Source organism: Caenorhabditis elegans, chromosome V (assembly GCF_000002985.6).
Source record: "Caenorhabditis elegans chromosome V".
NCBI lineage: Eukaryota > Metazoa > Nematoda > Chromadorea > Rhabditida > Rhabditidae > Caenorhabditis > Caenorhabditis elegans.
Window position 1 is genome coordinate 4,786,495 of NC_003283.11, and position 20,107 is coordinate 4,806,601.

The 20,107-nt window shown below is 37.4% G+C and overlaps 7 protein-coding genes and 4 non-coding genes across 12 annotated transcripts; 8 read left to right on the forward strand and 3 right to left on the reverse strand.

The window, feature by feature from the left end:
* Positions 1–971: 971 nt before the first annotated feature.
* On the forward strand, positions 972–1,954 carry R02F11.9 (CX domain-containing protein; the record flags this gene model as incomplete). The annotated part of the gene is made up of 3 exons (NM_001269123.4): positions 972–1,102; positions 1,446–1,661; positions 1,705–1,954. 3 exons carry the CDS (start codon positions 972–974, stop codon positions 1,883–1,885), a joined length of 528 nt encoding a protein of 175 aa, NP_001256052.1. The 3' UTR covers positions 1,886–1,954.
* A 674-nt stretch (positions 1,955–2,628) lies between these two features.
* R02F11.10 (CX domain-containing protein) lies at positions 2,629–3,551 on the forward strand (the record flags this gene model as incomplete). The annotated part of the gene is made up of 3 exons (NM_001356634.1): positions 2,629–2,777; positions 3,118–3,327; positions 3,371–3,551. The coding sequence occupies 3 exons, from the start codon at positions 2,629–2,631 to the stop codon at positions 3,549–3,551; spliced, it is 540 nt and encodes a 179-aa protein (NP_001343635.1).
* A 622-nt stretch (positions 3,552–4,173) lies between these two features.
* On the forward strand, positions 4,174–4,980 carry R02F11.12 (C-type lectin domain-containing protein; the record flags this gene model as incomplete). The annotated part of the gene is made up of 4 exons (NM_001269124.2): positions 4,174–4,240; positions 4,290–4,357; positions 4,404–4,569; positions 4,625–4,980. The coding sequence occupies 4 exons, from the start codon at positions 4,174–4,176 to the stop codon at positions 4,978–4,980; spliced, it is 657 nt and encodes a 218-aa protein (NP_001256053.2).
* Positions 4,981–5,374: 394 nt separating this feature from the next.
* R02F11.11 (uncharacterized protein) lies at positions 5,375–6,684 on the forward strand. The gene is made up of 2 exons (NM_001307824.2): positions 5,375–5,653; positions 6,454–6,684. Exons 1-2 carry the CDS (start codon positions 5,616–5,618, stop codon positions 6,641–6,643), a joined length of 228 nt encoding a protein of 75 aa, NP_001294753.1. The 5' UTR covers positions 5,375–5,615; the 3' UTR covers positions 6,644–6,684.
* A 1,420-nt stretch (positions 6,685–8,104) lies between these two features.
* On the forward strand, positions 8,105–10,618 carry R02F11.2 (CX domain-containing protein). Its single transcript, NM_071885.6, has 6 exons — positions 8,105–8,290; positions 8,677–8,829; positions 9,126–9,252; positions 9,301–9,413; positions 9,461–9,534; positions 10,223–10,618. The coding sequence occupies exons 1-6, from the start codon at positions 8,193–8,195 to the stop codon at positions 10,375–10,377; spliced, it is 720 nt and encodes a 239-aa protein (NP_504286.5). The 5' UTR covers positions 8,105–8,192; the 3' UTR covers positions 10,378–10,618.
* Positions 9,897–9,917, forward strand: 21ur-15363. Its single transcript, NR_068704.1, has one exon.
* Positions 10,619–14,197: 3,579 nt separating the features above from the next.
* R02F11.7 lies at positions 14,198–14,415 on the reverse strand. Its single transcript, NR_068705.1, has one exon. It is a non-coding gene; the product is annotated as an Unclassified non-coding RNA R02F11.7 (non-coding RNA).
* A 184-nt stretch (positions 14,416–14,599) lies between these two features.
* On the forward strand, positions 14,600–16,190 carry R02F11.1 (CC domain-containing protein). The gene is made up of 3 exons (NM_071886.7): positions 14,600–14,735; positions 14,780–14,947; positions 15,636–16,190. The coding sequence occupies exons 1-3, from the start codon at positions 14,654–14,656 to the stop codon at positions 15,914–15,916; spliced, it is 531 nt and encodes a 176-aa protein (NP_504287.1). The 5' UTR covers positions 14,600–14,653; the 3' UTR covers positions 15,917–16,190.
* R02F11.3 (Cation efflux protein cytoplasmic domain-containing protein) lies at positions 16,139–19,453 on the reverse strand. Of its 2 annotated transcripts, NM_001028895.5 has the most exons (6): positions 19,137–19,453; positions 18,945–19,070; positions 18,657–18,722; positions 17,558–17,945; positions 16,773–17,191; positions 16,139–16,587 (listed from the first exon to the last, which is right to left on the reverse strand). In NM_001028895.5, exons 1-6 carry the CDS (start codon positions 19,443–19,445, stop codon positions 16,426–16,428), a joined length of 1,470 nt encoding a protein of 489 aa, NP_001024066.1. In that variant the 5' UTR covers positions 19,446–19,453; the 3' UTR covers positions 16,139–16,425. The 2 variants fall into 2 exon arrangements, with proteins under 2 accessions (NP_001024066.1, NP_001024065.1); NM_001028894.6 differs by lacking the exon at positions 18,657–18,722 and having other exon boundaries at positions 16,140–16,587.
* On the forward strand, positions 16,608–16,734 carry R02F11.6. Its single transcript, NR_068706.1, has one exon. It is a non-coding gene; the product is annotated as an Unclassified non-coding RNA R02F11.6 (non-coding RNA).
* Positions 16,631–16,755, reverse strand: R02F11.8. The gene has a single exon (NR_068707.1). It is a non-coding gene; the product is annotated as an Unclassified non-coding RNA R02F11.8 (non-coding RNA).
* Positions 19,454–20,107: the final 654 nt, after the last annotated feature.

Here is a 20,107-nt window from a genome sequence, read left to right on the forward strand (position 1 = left end):
ATAAACTATTTATTTTATCGGAAATCTCCAAAAATGAGGCCTGGTCTAGTCAGATATTTGAATTCTTTCCGCAACATTTTTTTTTGAAAAATTCATAAAAATCGTTTAAAAAATGTTCTCATCGTTATATTTGGGCATTGTGACCCAGTTTCTATTATATACATATGTGTGTAGATCAAAATCCCCACGGAATTTAATTTGGCGGTATGCGACATTTTTCGGCAGTTTGATAATTCCGCAGTTCCCCAAACTCAAAATTTTCGGCAATCGAGTTCCAAAACTTTTGAAATAAAAATGTTTAAAATGAGCTAAAACTACATTTCACGGTAGTGTTTTTAAAAACCAGTTGCAACAATTGATTCAAAAAATGTTTGGTTCCCTATCCTCACAAACAGAACACACTAATACCTTTTTTGAAATTGAAGAGAAATTTCAAAATTGCGTCTCTTCGTTTTACGAGCCTCTTTTGAATCTCCTCGGAAACCTTTCCACTCTTCACCGAATCTATTTTTCCATTTTTTTTTTGCCATTTCAAAACAATTTTCTGCATGATTCTTCAATTCATTATTTGCTTTCTAATCATCATCGCTTCTATCCTAGTCTGTCTACATCTGATTTGGCTGCTCTGGCCTGAATTCTTCTGGACCACCATTGACAAGTTCCGTGGACGGGGTCGAGCCGTGTATTGTGAGCAAATCTTTCGAGACTTTGTTCAGTACATTATTTCAGCTAATATTGACGAGCCTGCTCTGTCGGGACATGATAGCAGTCTAGTTATCACAATTCATACTAATCAATTGTCTATCTAGGTCTGAAGTAGTTTGTACTTGAAAAACAAAAAACCCCTTAGCAACCAGAAGATACAAATACTAGCATTTTTCTTTTCCTATTTTTTCTCGTTTCTCATATATTTTTTTCTGTTTTTTTTTCTTAATTTTCTTGATTCATTTTTCATTCCACTAATTCAACTCATGAGATTTATATTTTTTGCTATTATTTTTTTCGAAGCCGTCTTGGCGTTTGATGTGCCATTATTTTCGACATCGAGCAGCAAAGGAAAAAGAAATGGCAGTATAGTTCAAGACCCAGTGGCTCCAATTTAGTAAGTTAAAAATTTTTGAAAAAAAAATTGGCGGAAAACTTTCTGATGTAAAGTTTTTGACGGGAGTTTCAAATTTTCAAAGAACATTTTGAGAGAAAATAGAAAATTTTTTGGCGGGAAATTTAAATTTTCTGGAAAAAAATTGACAGGAATCTCTAATTTTTCTGTATAAAATCTTGCGGAATGTTCAAATTTTCAAAAAAATCTTGACTTGTGAATCAAATTTTCTGAGAAAAAATTTTTGGCGGGAAATTTAAATTTTCTGAGAAAATGTTAAAGGCGGGAAAATGAGACTTTCTCAGAAAAAAGTTGGCCTGGAATTTTAAATTTTCTTTTTTTCCAGTAAATTTGGCATCACTTATTACTGGGCGGGACACTACAAAAGTAAACATGGCATTCAGAATAAGTGCGTTTTCCTGAAAAGTGATCCAGACTGGCCATTTCCCGAAAGCACTTTCTCCAATGGAACGGCAGTGTATGGAGTGGAATTCGGTTGCAAAAAAGATGATCTATGCAGAAAGTATCACTGTGATCGACCATTTCAAACTGGATTCATTTGGTGAGACCCAACTCCATTTAAATCTGTGAACTAACAATTCCAGGTGCGCATTTCTCATTCTGTCATCTGTTATTTCGGTTGGAATCATTGTTCGCTACATTATTATGCAACGGCAAAATGAACTGAGACCCACGCGAGACACTGAACTAGGATCGATTTATATTCCAGTTCTTATGATTAATGGGGATGTCAGTAGAGCTGAGGAAACTCCAAGGGAGGGATAATTCATTTTTGATTTGGTTCGATTTTTTCTTGTAATGAAACATGATTTAGTAGTTGTATAAATGCTCTTTTTTGCAACAAGAAAATATTGTTTGATTGGCAATTTATAGGAGATTTGAAATTTGAAGTTTAAGCTCCTGCAAATCAATATAAAAAACGTACGGATACTCATTTGATGGAATTGTACCAAAAATCATTTGATACACTTGATTTTTCAGGGATGGGTGGCAAACGATATTTTTAGGAAAACGGCAAATTTGACAAACTTGCCCATTGCCGAGTTGCCGAATTTGTTAAAAAACTGCAGTTGCCCAAAATTTTTGGCAATTTGTTTTTGGAATTTTTAAACTGCGAAATTTAACCATTTTTAAAAATTAGTAAAAAGTCAAGAAATTCGACAAAAATATCAAATTAAAACGGAGGAGAATATGCCAAAAAGTCCTCCTGATTAAGTGCGATTTCTTTTTAATTTTGAACTTTGGACTCCTAGGCGCGTGTTAAAAAAAACTATAAATTATTTATTTTTATGTTTTTCTCCCAACTCCCACTTCAAATTTTTGTTTTACATGCATATGTACATCCTCCGAAAATTCTGAAAATCCAATTTATTGTACTACCTATAAAAAAATTGAATCTCCCGTGGCAACCATGCTCATCTCTCATTTTTCCTTTTCCTCTTCACAAATACATTCTTTGAGAATTTTCGCATGCCTATACCTTGAAATACCCTGGAAATTAAAAAAGAATGAACGTTATTATTTTTCTAGTTTTTGCCATTTCTATGGTAACTGGGTTGAAACCTGTTACACCAACAAGCGTGCCATTACACTATAATTTGCCATTCGAGATTTTCAAGAATTACAGAGTAGTTCAGGAGCCCAGCCATCCTATTTTGTAAGTTTTGGAAAAATCGGCATATCGGCAACTTGCCGGTTTCTCAATTTGTCGGAGATTTTCAATTTCGGCAAATTGCCGATTTGCCGGAAATTTCAATTCCGACAATTTGCTGATTTGCCGGAACAAGTCGTTTGTCGCCTTCCGACTACACGTGTCACCAATTTGCCTATAGCCTACTTGAATATTTTTCTGATGCAAGTAGTCATAGGTATAGGCACAAAGCAGGCACCGTTTCTCAGAATGGAACTACTTTTGAGTAATGTGCTAAGGTTTTCAAAAAAATTTAAACTATTGAATTGTGTGCCAAAATACCAAAACATTTAAATATCCTTTTCAGCTACCATGGAATTGCATTTTACTGGTCTGGAGCCTACATCCCATCTCCAGAAAGACCTGAAACTTGTATAATTCTTGCTTCCCATCCCGAATGGCCTTTTGATGGAAACGTCTTCCAAAATGGTACAATACCAACTGCTGCTCTCTTTGGATGTCATGAACGGTCAATGTGCAGTGGGACTAGATGCATCGAGCCGTATACTCACTTTAAGTATGTATCACATTTTGGTTCCAGACTATAAAATCGATTTCAGTGTGGTCACCTACACCCTTCTTGGCATCGTGTTATTCCTTCTTGTTTGCCTTCTTGGCGGAGAGCCAAAAAACAAGGAAAAGAGCAAACGGCGTGTTTCAAGGCATTCAACGCTGGATAACATCTTTTTGCCATGTGATCATCAAATCAGAGTTGCGGTTCCACCGGAATACACTCATTAGATGCAAAGATCGAAGGAAGAACAATATTTTAACGTTTTAATATTTATCACAGTATTTGGCAAAATTGAATTTTTTTTATAAAACAGCAGAAAAATAATGAAAACATTCTAACTCGATAGCGGGAATTTAATTTTTCAGAAAATTTTTCAACAATATTTATTTTTTTTAATTTTGGCGGAGATTAAAATTTCGCAAAAATGTTAGGTTGTAATTCAAATTTTTCAAAACAATGTTGGTGTGAATACAATTGTATACGTATGTATGTATTAAATTTATTAGAGATTCAAATATTTGAAGAAAAATGTTGGCGGAAATTCATATTACTGTTTACACACCTGTAGCGAGAATTCAAATTATCAGAAAAGGTTTGAATTGTTTTTGAAATTTAGTTTTAATTGTTAATCTTAAGAATTATCACCAAAAAAAACAGTCGAAAAACATTCTCTGGGACTATTTTGGTACCAAAATCTAGGACATTAAAAATTATAATTTTGCTCCCGATGAACGTTCGAGTGCAAACTACAACCACAATCATAAAATACGAGGTTTTTGCAAATTTTTCGCTGAATAACATAAAATGCATATTATAAAAGATTCTCAAAAACGGCAATTCGTGAAAAAAATGATATTTCCTCTAGTATTGTTCTTTATTGGTTTCGCTGCTGCCGGGAATTATGGATACTCGTCCAGTGAGTTTTGGGAAAGTGTCTTGAGAAGCTTAGTTAGTTCAGTTTTCAGGCGGTAATGGAGGAGGAAGACCAAGACCTGGAAACGGTGGTGGTGGAGGAGGAGTCCGCCCTTCAAACGTGAGCGCGGGGGAAATTTGCTCTAGCTCAAAATTTGTGATTCCAGAGTGGCTGCGACGCTGGGTGGCGTCGCTTCAACCGTCCATCTGGCGGATGGTGTGTCAAAGTATTCGGCGCACGCATGAACCAAGCAGATGCTCAGATCCAATGCCAATCTCATGGGGCCACACTTTCGGGCCTGCAAAACTCGGAGGAGGCTCAACAAATCTCCAGTGAGCCACTCTGTTTGGAAACCTCCCTATCCTTCGATACCTCCTAAACTTTCAGACCTCGCTTTATCAGTGATCAGTGCTAACTCCGGATCAGTGTGGATTGGTACAAGAAGAACAGCGGCTTGCATGAAACAATGGCTCAACACGAACGGATGTACTAGAACCAACGCATTCTATTGGACTGATGGGTCAGCGACAGGTATTGCAGGATTCGTTTGGGACACTTTGCAGCCGGACAACGAGAAGCTTAGTCAGTCTTGCGCAGTCTTGCTGGCTTCGAGATCTACTGTCACTTGGGGTGGGAAGTTCTGGCAACCGGCAAAGATGGACGATAACAACTGCCTGTTCGACTTGGAGGGAAAACATCCGAGATCAGTGTACGGCTATGTTTGTGGAAAACGAAGTAGATAATGTAGAAGTGAATAATAAATGAATAATAAATGGGTTTTTAACGTTTTAAAGTATTTCTGATAACTGGAGCAGTTTACGAAAGAATACAGATTTTGGGCCTACCAGGCCGACAAGCCGTCAGGTCGACATTCGGCAGACTGAGGTATGAGTTTTTGTGCTCTTTGAAAAGGTTTGCCAACATATTCATAATATTTTTCACAAATTTCACTTTCAGTTTTCCTTTTTCGCAATTTTCATGTTAAGGAAGTAGCCCCATCGCCTGAAAAAACTCAAATTTATTTTTTACTGCCATTTCGGTAAAACAGGTGAAATTTTACTTAGCCGGAATCAGCCAAGCAAGACAAGTTTTTTTTCTAAATTTTCAGCTTCTTCTGACACTGCATTTTCCCCCGTTTATACCCACATTTTTCATCTCCTTTGTATCCAGCACGGCACCCTTACAAGCATATAATTTCATGTTTGTAATTTGGCCTTTAAATGAATGAGCGATAGTAGTAGTGCTACAAAAATCATCAACTCGCATTTATTGTCACTACTCGACAGTGCCAAAGATTGACAGAAGATGCTGGAGCACGCAGATTTTGGAATCAACATCCAATCCAGCAACGTGGTCACTACTGCATTCAAGAGCTGTAATGGATGTTTCTGGTTGTATCATGTGTGCAATCCAATGGTATGCACTATTCTGTGGCAAGTGTTTCTTGTGGTGATGTAGACATGGGGGTGGATTATCTAGCGCCACGGGCACTGATAGGGATCTGCGACGGACCACTCGTACCACAATTTTTGTCGTCTGCGCATTTTGTTTGGTTCTTTCACACATATTACGGGGCTTTAGATTTTGGCCCGAAATTTGTAATTAAAATATTAACTTGGATCAAAAGTTGGCGAAACTTGTGCAAAACTAGGCAAGACTGTCGACTTTCGCCAAACTTTCGCCCAAACTTTTCTAGTGTCGTTTTACACTTTGGTAAGAGTTTGACAAGAGTTGGATTAAGCTTAGACCAAACTCAGGCGCAGTCTGAACCAAGACTTACCCAAGTTGTGTAGGCATCTAAAGATGAAAGTTTTTACGATATTTATCACACATTTACGGGTCGATATTGAATTACATTTTTATTTTAAAAATCTTGGCAGCAACTGTTCATTTAATTTAAAACAAACTATGCAAAATTACGAATTACGGTAAATAATTGTCAGCGTGGCGAGACATACGCGTAAGGTATGGCCAAACCTTCATTTGTTTACGTCTATGTAATAAGTTATTGGCATATTCTATGGATTACTGTAAGGGTACGACAGTAGTACGATGGACAATAGATAACCCCGCAATTGTTTCTCTGTTTGAAAATCGAAATTTTTCAAAGAAAAACTGCTTTTTGGCATTAGAAATATTCAATTTAACAGGTTTTTCAAAAAATCCGAAAAAAAAACTACCTATCCTTCAATTCTGTTTAATTTTATACTTTCCAGGTCCCTGAACGCGCTCCTTTTCATCTGGCTCCTCCGTTTCCTTATAACATTATGCATACCTGAAAGGAGGAAGCCTTCAACCACATCGGGCAAATCCACGCGACAGTCTCAAGATGGCGGATCTGTCGAAACGACTAACTTGTTAACACCAATTCCATTAACTCCGTTTTATGTTGAAAGTGTGGTTTGATATATTAAGTTCCGAAGTTTTTGTTTCAAGTTAATAGTCGATACGCTAGATAAATGTTTTTTTTTAACTTTCGCTTTTTATGCAAACCAGATTCAAGACCGTGTACTACAAAAAGGTAATGTTCCATAAAAGTCTATATGAAGTAAAATCAGCTTGTTATATACTACCTTTTATTTTTTTGCGGCAAAAAATGTACAAGCAAAGTTTTTTTTAACATTCTTGGAGGCCAAAATTTCAAAGCGGATAATTGGAATAGCTGTTCGAAAATTCAAATTTTGGAAAGTAATTCCTCTAATTTATCATGCTCATGCTCATTCAGACGGAACATCCTTTCCCTTCCAAGTTCTTATTTTTCTATTTTTATTTTGAGTCAGCTATGCTTCACCTCTCAGCTCTGATATTTTCACAAACCAAATAAAAAACAATTTTCAGAAGCTGATATTTCATAAAACGTGAGAACAGGTGGGAAATCTCGTGACGCAAGCATTTTTCTCTCTCAATTCTGTTCCAAGTCTCAATAACAAGAAGTTTCTGAAATTGTTTGAGACCCGCATAATAAGTATCTCAGTCAGGCTTCCGTTCACCCTCCTTTGTCCCTCCGATATCACTATCTAAAAGTCTCGAGGTATAAAAAAAAGTAGCTTGATAACATTAACGAGAAGGAAGGTTGCTATGAGCAACGGCGGTAAGTTGAGAAAGACGGGGCTGTGCCGAGAGAGAAAGAAACCCAATGATTACTTATGCGCCAAAACAGGCAAAACTTTGGTCTCATTCTTTTTTGTTTTCACGAATGAATCAGGTTGGGCCCATGAGTTGGAAACATTTCTTCAAACTCTTTGACTTTAAGCTTATTCTTAAAATTTTGAGAAGTTACTGTGTTTATCAGGACACTGTTTTCAAGCCCCTGATCAGGGGTGGGCGGCAAACAATTTTTCCGGCATATCGGCAAATCGACAATATGCCGGAATTGGAGTTTCCGGCAAACCGGCAAACCTTCAATTTGCTGAAAATTAAAATTTCCGGCAAATCGGCAAACCGGCAATTTGCCGATTTGTCGAATTTATCGACAAAAAAAATTTGCCGAACGGCAGCTGCCGCTCACTCTTGTGCCTGATCATTCCATTCACGCACAAAACAGTCAGCACGCCTGCCCGACAAAGTTTTTTTTTTGAAATATGCTCATTCTATGTATTTTGCAATCACATGAAAGTTCAGTTTTCAAAATAAAAATTAAACTTGGTATATAAAAACTGAGGTCTCGTGATTGATTCAAAATTCAATATATCATTGAAGTTTCAAATAAGCAGAATTCCTGAAAATTGGGAGTTGCCACCTTTCTTCAGAACTCCGAATCAAGCAGTTTCAAGTTCCCCGAATCCGAATACCAAATGATATCAGTCTCCTTTTCTCTTTCTCTATCGCTTCACCTGACTCTCACACTCTTTTTCTCACTTCTCCACCACAAATTCTTACTTCCACCTCGTGATTGTATCTGACATTTTCTCCGCTTTTTGTTCTAGAATTACTTTTTTTCACTTAAGCTCTCTTGATGATACTGCGTAACTTCAAATGGATGATGTTATTGGCGGTGGTCCTGATAGGTCAAGCATTGTGTCAACGGACTTCAGCTATGCAGAGAATTGTTAAGTAAGTTTTTCAGCGCCCGACAGTTCACTGGCCTAGCATCTCAAATACACAAATAAGTGGCCCGTTAGATGTCGGGTGCGAGTTTTTTTGTTGGATATTTACATGTATAGAAATATAGAGAACTATTTGTAGTTTTTGTTAATAATTTTACTTTTAATTATAAGTTTTGAAATGTTGCTCGAAAATTGACTCAAATTTTAATTTTCCGGTTAACTCATACACTCAGCTCATGACGACTTTTAAACAGTTTTTGGGTAATTTTTCGAAAAAATTTCTTTAATTTTGAACATATTGGAGCACGACAATTTTGACCCGATATCAATCCTTTGAGAGGCAATTTCGCCAGTCAGGAAATTCAGGAAAAGGAGAAAAATTTCATTTTCCAGAGAAACCTTCCTTGCGGGATCCGAGTACGAGCAAAGTCTCATAGGACATCTTCTCAACTCGAGCGCTATGGTTACTCTGAACGATGACATCACTACTCTCCTGGCGAGCACCAATATGACATACACCCTTGCTTCACCTGACGAGCCATTTGTGTAAGTTTTCACAGGAAGTTTACAAGTTCTCATGAAACACGGAAATGACTGTGTCGAGTACTCTTTTTTTTTTGCTCTTCGCGCGAAACTTTTCTGTTATTGTTTGTTGTACTAACCATCGTGCTAGTTGTTGTGCGAGCCAATGTTGCACACTGGTTCAAAGATCAGACGACCTTTCTGGAGTACACCTCTTTGGAAATATCTGAAAGCTTACGTAATTACAACCTAAAAGTTACACTTAAAGTACTATTCCACATTTTTTCCAATGACTCATAGTGCGATTTGTCTACTTTCAGGTTCGTTGAGCGCAACTATTTCTGGTCTCAAAAAGACTTCAACGAGTACGCCGACGGTGAAAACAACACGATCTTCTCGTATGTTTGCGTGTACAACGCATCTGAAGACGAGGGGCTTTTCTCTCAGGTAGACTCATTATATTTGAAACTTTTAAAGCCCTTGAGACATTTACAGATCTATTTTCCAAGTGGCGATCGGATTCAAGAGGTGGTATTCGGTTGTGAGGTCTCCAAGGAATGTTGTGGAATGAAGTGTTGTGGGGATGACGTGCTCATCAATATTATCATGTAAGAATTGAACTGATAAGCTTCAGATCAAAATTTTGAACTTTCAGTGTTGGAGTGATCAGCTTGGCTCTTCTGCTTCTTCTTCTCTGCAATATTCTCATCGGGTTCAAGAAGAGACGTGGTAAGGGGAGGCGTTGAGTTTTAGAGCCAAGAATATGTAGATAGGAAATTCTTCAATTTTTGTTTTACTTTTCTTTTAGACATAAAAAGCAGAAAATTGTTTGAATTTTTACAGAAAGTGAGCAAAAAGTGTAGACAGTTTAATTTCAAATTCAAGTAAAAACAGTTTTTGCTCATTTTTTTCAATTATCAAAAATGTAGTGTCGAACCTATGTTATTTGAACAACAGAGTAAAATGTGTTGTTAATTTACTGACACCATACTTTCTTCTTTTTTTTTAAATTAGTAAATAGAAAAGGCTTCCAACATTTTCTGGGTTTCACTGGCTCATTAAGAAACTTTAAAAATGAAAAAATGTCTTACTACTATTTAGGACGTAGCGTAGCGTTGAACTAAGGGTCAGCGGCAGTAGAACAATTTTCGGCAATTTCCCGGTTTTTTAATTATTTTTGGCAGTTTCGGGAACTGCGGAAAATCAAATTTGAAGTCGCCGCATGTCAGAATTTCTATCGATCGGCAATTATGGCAATTACCAAACTTACCAAAAATGCCAGAATTATCTTTTGGAAAATAACAGATTTAACAGACAATATCCCAAATTGCCGAAATCGACATAAAATTTCTGTAAATTATCCTAATTTCTTCAGTCTTCCTCTTGCTCATTATCATCTCTTAAGCTTTTTTTCCAGAAAAGAGCCGAGAAACCAATCTTAAAGCCACCTATCAAGCAACAGACACCACTAACGGAGCCATTGACAATGATATCATCAGCGCCGATCAAATCACCTATGACACAAGACACCCGGCAACCAACCGTGGATCCCCAGCCAACCCGACCGCCTAACCAAATAATTCCCATCTATTTTCCAAAAAACCAGCATAATCTAAAATTAATTCTGCTAGATAACATACCGACATACTTGAATGATATCCTCTTTTTGTGTGCATCAGTGTGTGACTACTTGCCCATAAAGAACATTTATTTGGAGCTATTTTGAGATAAGAATTCACACTTTTACAAGAAATCATCTGAATTGTCATGGTAACAAATAGTGGTCTAGAAATATCTGTCAAAATAATTTCTCTCTTTTCCAGTAAATATTTATTCTGAAAAAAGGTTTCCAGGGCTTGCCACGTCAAGGAATACATTTCAGCTTAACACGGCTAAAATTTCAAATGAAACATAAGACAATAGGAAGTGAAATTTTGAAATAGGTCACTACAAAAAAACTCAGCGGCAGAAAAAGGTCTGTCTGGAATTTTTTTTTCCAGTGAATTTTTTTACAACTCCAGAGGCGCTTAAAATTGCTATACATAAAGTGGATTTTTGCAGACTTTTAAAGGTTTTATGAATTTCTAGCGGTAGTAAAACATACGGGAAGCTTTTTGGGGATAGATTTTTATTTCTGAATTTTTTAAATTATTTTTTCCCTTCTTTTTATATTTATTGAAAACACCTGGATATTTCATAGTTTGCAAAACAATTTAAAATAAAAATTATAATATATTATAAAAATTTAACTTTTCTAGCAGGGTTACAAAGATTAAGGCAGGATTACAAAAATGTGTCCAACTGGTAGTTAGAAAAAATTTTTTTCTAGATTTTTTCAAAAAAAATGTTCCAAAAACCTTTCAAAATGTGCTGTCCTTGTGCGCTGTTAAAATTATCAAAAATTTGCGCAAATCCACGTTAGAAGCAGTTTTAGGTGCCTATAGAAGAGATCTATAGATAGTGAAAAAACGTAACTAATTTTTTGGTTGACTTGGATGAAAAATTCTTTTTTTTTCGAAAGAAAAGTTCTTGAAAAACTTCCAAAATATGTTACCCTCTAATTAGACGCCAATAAATTATTGTTTTACTTGAACCAGTTTTAGGTGTCTATTAATTAGTGAAAAATTTCAATGAAAAAATATCATATCGACCTTTTTCTAGTTCAAAGTGCTCTTCTGTAGCTAAATTTTTCGCACTGACCAAATTAAAAATTTCTCTTTCAAATAATTTTTTCAGAAATGCGTTAAATGCATTCTATGTGACTAATGTTTTTTTTGAGGTTAAATATTGACTGATTGCTGGTTATCAAAACTTTAAAAATGTCTAACTAGCCGGTTGAAGTTATCGGGCTCAAAAAGTCCAAGACTCTAGTCTGCACACCGGCACTTGTTCTAACAAAAACCTTACAAAAAAATCGTGTAACTTATACAAATGAGCTTTTTCCTCATTTCCGTGGAAGAAAATTTCCGGATTCCCTTTTGTAATTTCTTTATGTGTACACTTTTCCCCGCATTCATCGAATCATAACCAAAATGTTTGCTGCGGCGGGCGGCAGCGTCGGTCAAAGAATGGCATTTCGGCGGCGGCAACGGAATCATCGGATCTCATGCAAAACACTCGGGTGAGGCTCATTCTTTCGCAGAAGTTGGCTGATGATGATGAGGATGATAATGATGATGATCCGTGTTTGCTCTGAACGACTGGGGAGACATGCGAGAGAGAGTCGCCCTTTAGAGAAGCAGGATCACTTGAGCACACATACAAAATTCCCGAGAGTTTATCACTGATAAATGGACGGGCGGGGGGAAAAGAGTGGACTGTCCGAAATTTGTGCGCAGAGAAACATTTATGTGCACTCTCTCTCTCTCTCTCTCTCTCTCTCTCTCAAAAGTTTGTATGCAGAGCTTGGTAGTACAAGCCTGTCGACACAATCGGAATGTTGAAATTTTTCGAAAAATCGAACAGTGATAAGGGATATAGGATAAGAGTGTAGGGAGAGGAGCGTGCTTCTACTATTTTGGGACAAAGTCGGAACTTCACTGCTCTCCAGATGTTCAATGTTTATCCAGGAACACTAAAAATAAAACTTGTTCGAGTGGGTAGAAAAGTTGAAGTTCCTGATAGACATATCGCAAATTACCTGAGGAAAGAAATCCTCCCAATTTCCAGGCAAAAAAAATCGTTTAAAATGTCCGAACTGCCATATTTTCCCTATTATACATACTTGTAGAGAAATAGTTTGAAATCGCAATTAAAAAAATGAAACTGTAGATTATCCTGTTTACCTGCGTGCCTACCAGGGGTGTGCGGCAAATTTACCGAATTTGCCGAATTTGCCGAGCACGGGAAATTTCAAAAAAGTAGATTTGCCAAATTTGCCGAGCTCGGCAAATTTCAAAATTTGTCGCACACGTCAAAAATTTGACAGTACAATTTTGACTAAAACTATTGATTTTTTCGCCAAAAAATTACAAAATTGAGTTATTTAGATGCATAAGCAAACATACTACACGGAACTTATTCGGAATCCAGGTGATTGTTCAGAATTCAGTAGTTTTGGTGCTCCAAAAAGCATCAATGAGTATTAATTTTTTGGAGTTTGTTGAGCACGGCTAATTTGCCGTAGGTAGGCACTTTGATGCCTCGGCGTCCCATATGCAGAACAAGCTCAAAACAGACACAACTCTGGAATATGTACGGCAATTAAAACTGAGCTTTTTCTGCGTATCTAAAGGTCAGACACAGCAGTCCAGCTCCAATTTAAGCCTTGTTCGAGCCGGGGACTGTGACCAATAGTCCAGTCGTGGATTGCTCTACTTCCCACTTAAGGCTGGATGGACCTAGTGGGAGGTAGGACTTGAACTGGTGACCTCTAGATTGCTGGCGGCCACCACTGGTTCATTGTGTCCGGACCTCGATCGCGATGTCTCCACTGAGACATTATGCGTACATCTTAAGTTGTTCGAAGACTCTCGCATGACTTCCATGTTTCTTGTTCCAATAATTCCCAGACGTCACAAAGCATATTCCACGTGTTTTTTTTAAACCGCGTTTGGACGAGTGTTGGGAAAAAAAGAGAGTTGTGCTCTCATAATGGAGGTGTATTATGTGCTCACTTTCTCTCTGAGAAGTTGCCTCTTCAAGGATGATGGCTTCCCGTCTCCGGCCGTGGTCTACACCACCCGCGTGTGTTGCATCCCAAAACCGGATACTCTTACCTGCCGGTCAGTTGGCCCGGCAGCTCTCGCTGTCTCTCTGACGCCACCGCTGCCACTCGAGTGCACCGAGTATAAAGAGCACAGTGCTCCGACACTTTAGAGTCAAATTTTCTTCCGATGGCAAATCGGCTACTCACACATCAGGAACAGATTTTGCTCTGTTCTCTGTTTTTAAGATTTTCTAGACACCGTAGTTTCCCTATTAGACATGCAACCCTTGCTCTATTTTGTTATATCTCTGTTCCCTTCGGTTCTATCAAAAAACTGTCATTAACTGACAAAACACGTGCAAAATATTTATCTACAGTTAGACAGTAAACGCCGCTTAAGTAGATCAATGAGTTTCATGTCCAATATGCTAAATACGGTAGGAATCATTTTTTCAACTATTCTAATTTTTCTTGTAGCATTAAAAAAACTATCAACTAACATCCTAACTACTATTTAAGTATCAAGCATTGCAAAAATTTAAAGAAGCAAAAGGCTCTTACTATTAGAAAGCTATATGTTTTCCATTGACCACAGACTCCGGGCTTTTCATAAAAACCTTAGCAATCCGAATATAATTGGAAAGTTTCTATATATGCTTCAACCGTGATAAGATAAGTTGAACGACATTTTGACAAGCGCGCGCTCACAATCTTTTGGTGTATGTGTGTGTGTGTGTGTGGGGTCACTCAAGTATTTGAACATCAATCGTCCACTTCATTTTACAAACACATAGACTGGACTGAGCCCGATGGGGGAAATGAGAGAGTTTCGTGCCGCGCGCAAAGAGCACGTCGCCGCGCGGAGGCGCCAGAGTCTAAGCTAACACAGAAAGTCGGAGGGAGACGAAAAAGAGAAGACGGTCAGTTAGTGTCCCCTCCCCTCTCTCCTCACTGTTACGTACAAATGACCATTTAGTCTTGCTGCTCCATCGGGCTTCTCCTTGAGAACAAATCTTCAGATTTATTTTTGAGTTACCTTACTCTACCTACTAATTTTACAGTTTTACTTACATATTACTCTTTATTATTTATCTGAATCTTTATTAGTTTCCTGATATAATATTATTATTATTATTAAAATTTCAGGCCAGCGCAGGGTCAGGTGTTCCTACTTGTCTTAAAACCTTCAAATAACTCATTATGAAGCAACTCGCCATCTCCTTCTGCATTATCCTCCCCCTCGCCTGCTTCTGGGTACTGAACGCAGAAGACGCGAAAGAAGGTATGTTGTCACTCACTCTTCAACTCCTAAAATCCGACTTTCAGCTCCAGAAATTCGTGAAGCCAACTCCACAGTATTCCGTCAGAAGAGGCAGTTTGGATGCCCATCCAATTGCTATTCCTCATGCAGTTCCTCGTCCCAGTGCCAGAGATATTCTGTCGCATCTGTCTGTGTCCAAGGATGCTGTTGCCCAGGAAACAATAACCTTGATAGTAAGTTTTTTTAATATGAAGGTTGTGTAGGAAGTTGAAAAATTGCTTTTTTTCATAAATCAGAGATGTTAAAGAAAACGTCGCAATTATTAAAAACTAGGAGCGGGGATAGCTCAGTCGGTAGTATTGATAATTAGCAATCTAGAGGTCACGAGTTCAAGTCCTGGCTTCCCTAGGTTCAGTGTACCCAGATCCGTTCATATCGCTTAAGTAACGCATCGTCCTTTAACCCTTTAGTAAGGAATATGAGATAAAAGTTGAATGCTGACACCTTTAAAATTTAGATCTCCCTTAGTTCAAACCTCAAACCTTATCAAAATCATATCAAGAGATATCAAGAATCCAGTCACCGTTCCAATTTCTCAAGTGTCCCCGCCGTTCCCTTCCGGTTCGAGCAAACACACACACTGATTACCTAATGATTGCTACAACTCCCGGGGAGACGCTGCTTAGTCCCTTTTGCGGTGATGGAGACACCTTCTTATACGGCTCAACATAAATACAAAATATTTGCGAAGTTTCGCGGGGTGTTTGCGTTTGCTCGGTGCGTGCTGCTGTGCTCTGTGTCTCACGAAGTCGGCGCGGTTTGGACAACACGCACGAACCTATCTTTTTCTATCTTTAGCTCGTATCAGAACGAGTTCAAATATGGGTGTGGAAAGTCGTCTAATTCCAACAAAAATTTCAGCCGCCTGCTCCGGAGGACCAGCCGTCGCCGCCTGCCTCGGAGGACTCTGCGGACAAGGATTCTTCTGCTCGAGCAACAACTACTGCTGCAGATGCCAATCCGGAAACAGCACGGGACCATGTGTAAACCAGGTCTGCCCAACCGGATTCATGTGCAACACCAACAACTACTGTTGCCCACTCGGATCCGGAGGAGTCCTCGGATCATGTGTCAACGGAGTCTGCCCAACTGGATACACCTGTGGAGCTGGAAACTTGTGCTATTTGAGCAGTGGAAAGTAAAAAAATGGAATTCAATTTTTCCCTTTTTTCATGCGACAAATTGCCCCCAGTCTTTCTATATTTTTATATATTTTTTTAATATATTGTACTTTCCTTCTCCGTTCTCTGACTCTCTGCTCCTTTTAAATTATTCTAATCTATTTGAAACGAATCGTTCCCACCACCAAGACAACAACATCAACAACAAACGAAATCCCAAAAAAATATTTGAATTGTTTTTAAATTTAATTTGTTTATTTATTATTTTATTTTAATTAATGAAATAAAAAAAGAAACATTTGACACTCTACGACGATATGTGAGAAAAAATATTATAGTTTGCAAATCAAAATTTTCAAAATTTCAAACAAAAAAAAGTATAGTTAATTATGCGAAAAAAAAACATTGAGAGATGCTGATGATTTCTGTCATGAAACCGGAAAAATATGAAATAAAACTTAAAGTAGGGGGGCACTGGGAAGAAGAAAAAAACAAAATCATAATGCAAATGTGCTCTAATAATAACTAATTCAAACAATTTTATGCTCGTCGTGAGGATGATGATCATAATCATAGTCTGTATGAACAAATGCACGTTCAACTTCCGGCAAGCTTTCGATGTTTGATTGGAGGGTCTCACTGATGTCATGGGATTCTTTGAGGATCATATTCTCGTCGAGCACAATGTGCACCTGGAAATATTACAGATTTTAGAGTAGCACAATAATTCAGTTGTAAGCTCAGCCTCTTCAGAAATGTGCGATACGGGCTTATGTTAGGCCTAGGTGTAGGTTTAGGCCTAGGCTTAGGCTTGGGCTTAGGCTCAGGCTTAGGTTCAGGCTTAGGCTTGAAGAATCCAGAGAAAAAATATTCTTACCTCAACTAAAAACTTGCTTCCAAAATGGTACACATAAACCGTATCAATATGTGAAATCCGAGCATCATGATCCAAGCAGACTTTGATGATCCTATTAATGAACTCTGGCTCTGCAGTTTTACCCGACAGCTTTGCCAAATGCTCCCGTCCAGTTTGCACCCAGGTATACAAAATGTACATAGAAACCACAATAGCACCGGCTGGGTCAAAGTAGTACGAGTACTTGGTGCCGAGCCAGGCACAGATCAGGGCGACCGTGTTGGAGATGCAATCGTTGCGATGGTCCATTGCGAGCACGTTGACCGATGGTTCCTTGTATCGTTTACAGAATAGGTAGAGGGACAGCTTGACGAGAACTGTTGACACCATGATGACTACAGAGGTGATGGTGACGTTGAGCTTGGGTTCTTCACCGATTCCTGGAAATTTTTAGGATTGTAACTTAAAATCCATTGCTGAGGGAGGGGAGCATAGATTGAAGGATCAGGGAAGGATCAGAGGTAGAGCTAGTACATCCTGTAGGAAAACTTTGAATTCACTTTTTTAAAAATTTTATAAGTTCATCACTTTGTGGGCGAATATATTGAAGATTTCCTCCAAAACTGAGAACCGCAAGACTAATCAGCTCAGTTTCCAACCAATCAGACAAAATGAGTTCGAAGACGCTGATTGGTTCGAAAATTAGAAGGGCTCCTAGGTTTGGAGCAATTTCAAACAATGTTTTTAATCAGAATTTCAGACTATTTTGAGTCTTTCCATGCAAAATTCAATTCAGCATTTCTTACCATAAAGATGGAATTGAATTCCATCATGAATTCCTCTCACCGACGCAATGATCAATTGAATCGACGCCATTCCCATGATCACACTGATCAAAATCAAGGACAATGGCTCCAACCTGGTCCTTCCTCTCGGATACAGATAAGGATCCCTTTTCTTGATCATTCTTTCTGAAAGTGAAATGACAAGTCCTGAAGTGATATCTACCACAGAATCAACCATCGATGAAATGATCGACATGGATCCTGAGAGAACGGATGCGACGACTTTTGCAATCATCAGAAGGAAGTTCACTGCTAATGTGATGTTGGCCATTCTCGCGGCCGTATTTGATTCGTCGTCTTTTTTCTCGTCAACTGATTTTTCTTCGGTGTCTGTGCGTTCCATTGGTTTCTGAAATATTTAGAGAAAATAGTTGTTTGTTTTAGTAAATTACAGACATTTGGATTAATTGTTTAGAAATTGACAATGTGTCGTTAGTTTAAAAAAAGTTTTTAGCAAAAAAATCGGCAAATTGAGGGTCTCCGGATTTCGGAAATTGCCGGTTTACTGAAATTTGAAAGAACAGCAATTTGCAGATTTGCCAATTTGCCGTTTGCCAAAAAAAAATTTAAAACATTCTGGAGAAGATGCTTTATAAGAAAAAAAAACACTGACAACTGTAAATTTGTTTAATATTTCCTATTTGGATATTTTAGTAAATTCATTTTTTTGGTAGTTCTAGAAAATTTTAAAGGCCCGATTTTGGAGTAGAATTGAAATTTTTAAGTATTTAAATTTCCAAAAAGTGGAAAATGTTCAAAGTTTGGGTTAAAGTTTGAAACTTTCCGATAAAAACATTCAAAAAAAAACAATATTTTGATAATCAATTTATGAAAAGTAAACTCAAAATTTCGGAGTTTTTCGGAAATTTTAAATGTCGGTTTTGATTTTTTGAATTACATACATACATATATATCTCAAGTATGCTCCGGAGTGAAACAATGAATTTTTACGTGTTTTTTTGAATTTTAAAAATATTGTTGAAGTTCTCCAAGTGTCTTCAAACGTTTTTTAATTCACAAAATTCTTGAAAAGCTAACACAAGCTTATAAGGAAACTCACTTTTCTAGGATTCCTAGGACTGCGTGGCACATCGAATATCACTACTTCCGGTTCGTCTGTTCCATCCTTCAAAAATTATGGAAATGGTTTTTTTTTCCTGATAAGTGCGTGTTTCTTTTTAGAAATGTGCAATTTTTTGGACATTTTGGAACAGATAGATCGGAAAACTAAACAACAATCACAAGAAGCTAGGATGGGAATGCCTACGTGCCTGCTTTTCAGAGACGCGTAGGCCGCCTTGTAGGTAGGCACGTAGGCATGTCTGAACCCATGAAAAAATAAACTTACAATATGCTTTACCAGTGGTGCCACTACAGCTTTCTCTTCAGGAATCGGTGGTGGTATGGCTGCAATCACGTCAGCGTCATCATCTTCTTCTTTACTAGTTGTCCGCCGCCGTGTACGGTTGAATTGCTGGAATTTTTGAATTTATAAACTAATCAATTATTTTTTAAAAAAATTCAAAACCAATTTTCTCACCTCAATCTGTTCGCTATCATTTTTAAAATTCTCCAACAATTCATTCTGCTTCTTATAGAACTTGTTCACTTTCTTTGCATTCTTCGACTGTGAGGACAAGGATGTCGTGGAGCCAGCAGTCAACTTGTGGAGCTCTGCACAACTCGTCTGACCATTTCCATTTTCTAAGTCTCGTGGAGCACTTGGAGCTTGTGATAGGGAGATTGATCGAAGAGATGGACGGCCTGGAACCAGTACGGTAGAGGGCCCAACCTCATCTCGTTCTTCTTCCTCATCTAGTAAACTGAATGTGGCTTCTGTTTTCGTCATGGAATTGTCTGGAATTAGAGGGATTTAGAATTTGAGAATAGTATTCGGCTGTGGAAAAAAAGTTGCAGAAAAAACGAAAAATTCAAGTTTCAAGATGGAAAATTGAATATTAAAAATTAAAAATTGAAATGGGTCGTTGTCCCAAGAGCTGGAATTTTTGGTTTTTATTGGTTTTTGATATTTTGAAAAATTGATGTTTTGTGATTTTTTAGCCAAAAAAAAACCAAAAAATAAAAATAATAAAAAAACAAAAAATTTTTCTTTTACATGGTTTTTAAAAAAATACATCCTAGCATTTTTTTTTTTTTAATTGTTTTTTTGTAAATTTCAATTTTTTGTTATTTTTTTGGTTCAAAATTTTTTTTTGGTCTCAACCTGGATGCGACAACATTTTTCCAATTTTTAAATTTCGCGAAAAAACTACTAAAATGGCTGAATTATTATTGAACTCCCATGAAAATGAATAACCAATTTTTGATAATTTTGTGGAAAAAATGTCAAAAAAATGGGCAAAAGGTATTTCAAATCAAATTTCTATTTAAAAAAAAAGAATTTAGCCAGTAAACGCAAAAATGTCAAAACTAGGTAATTTTGTTTTGGCGGGAATTCCAAATTAAATAGAATTTTTGCAAAAAAAAATTACAAAACCATTATTTAAAAAG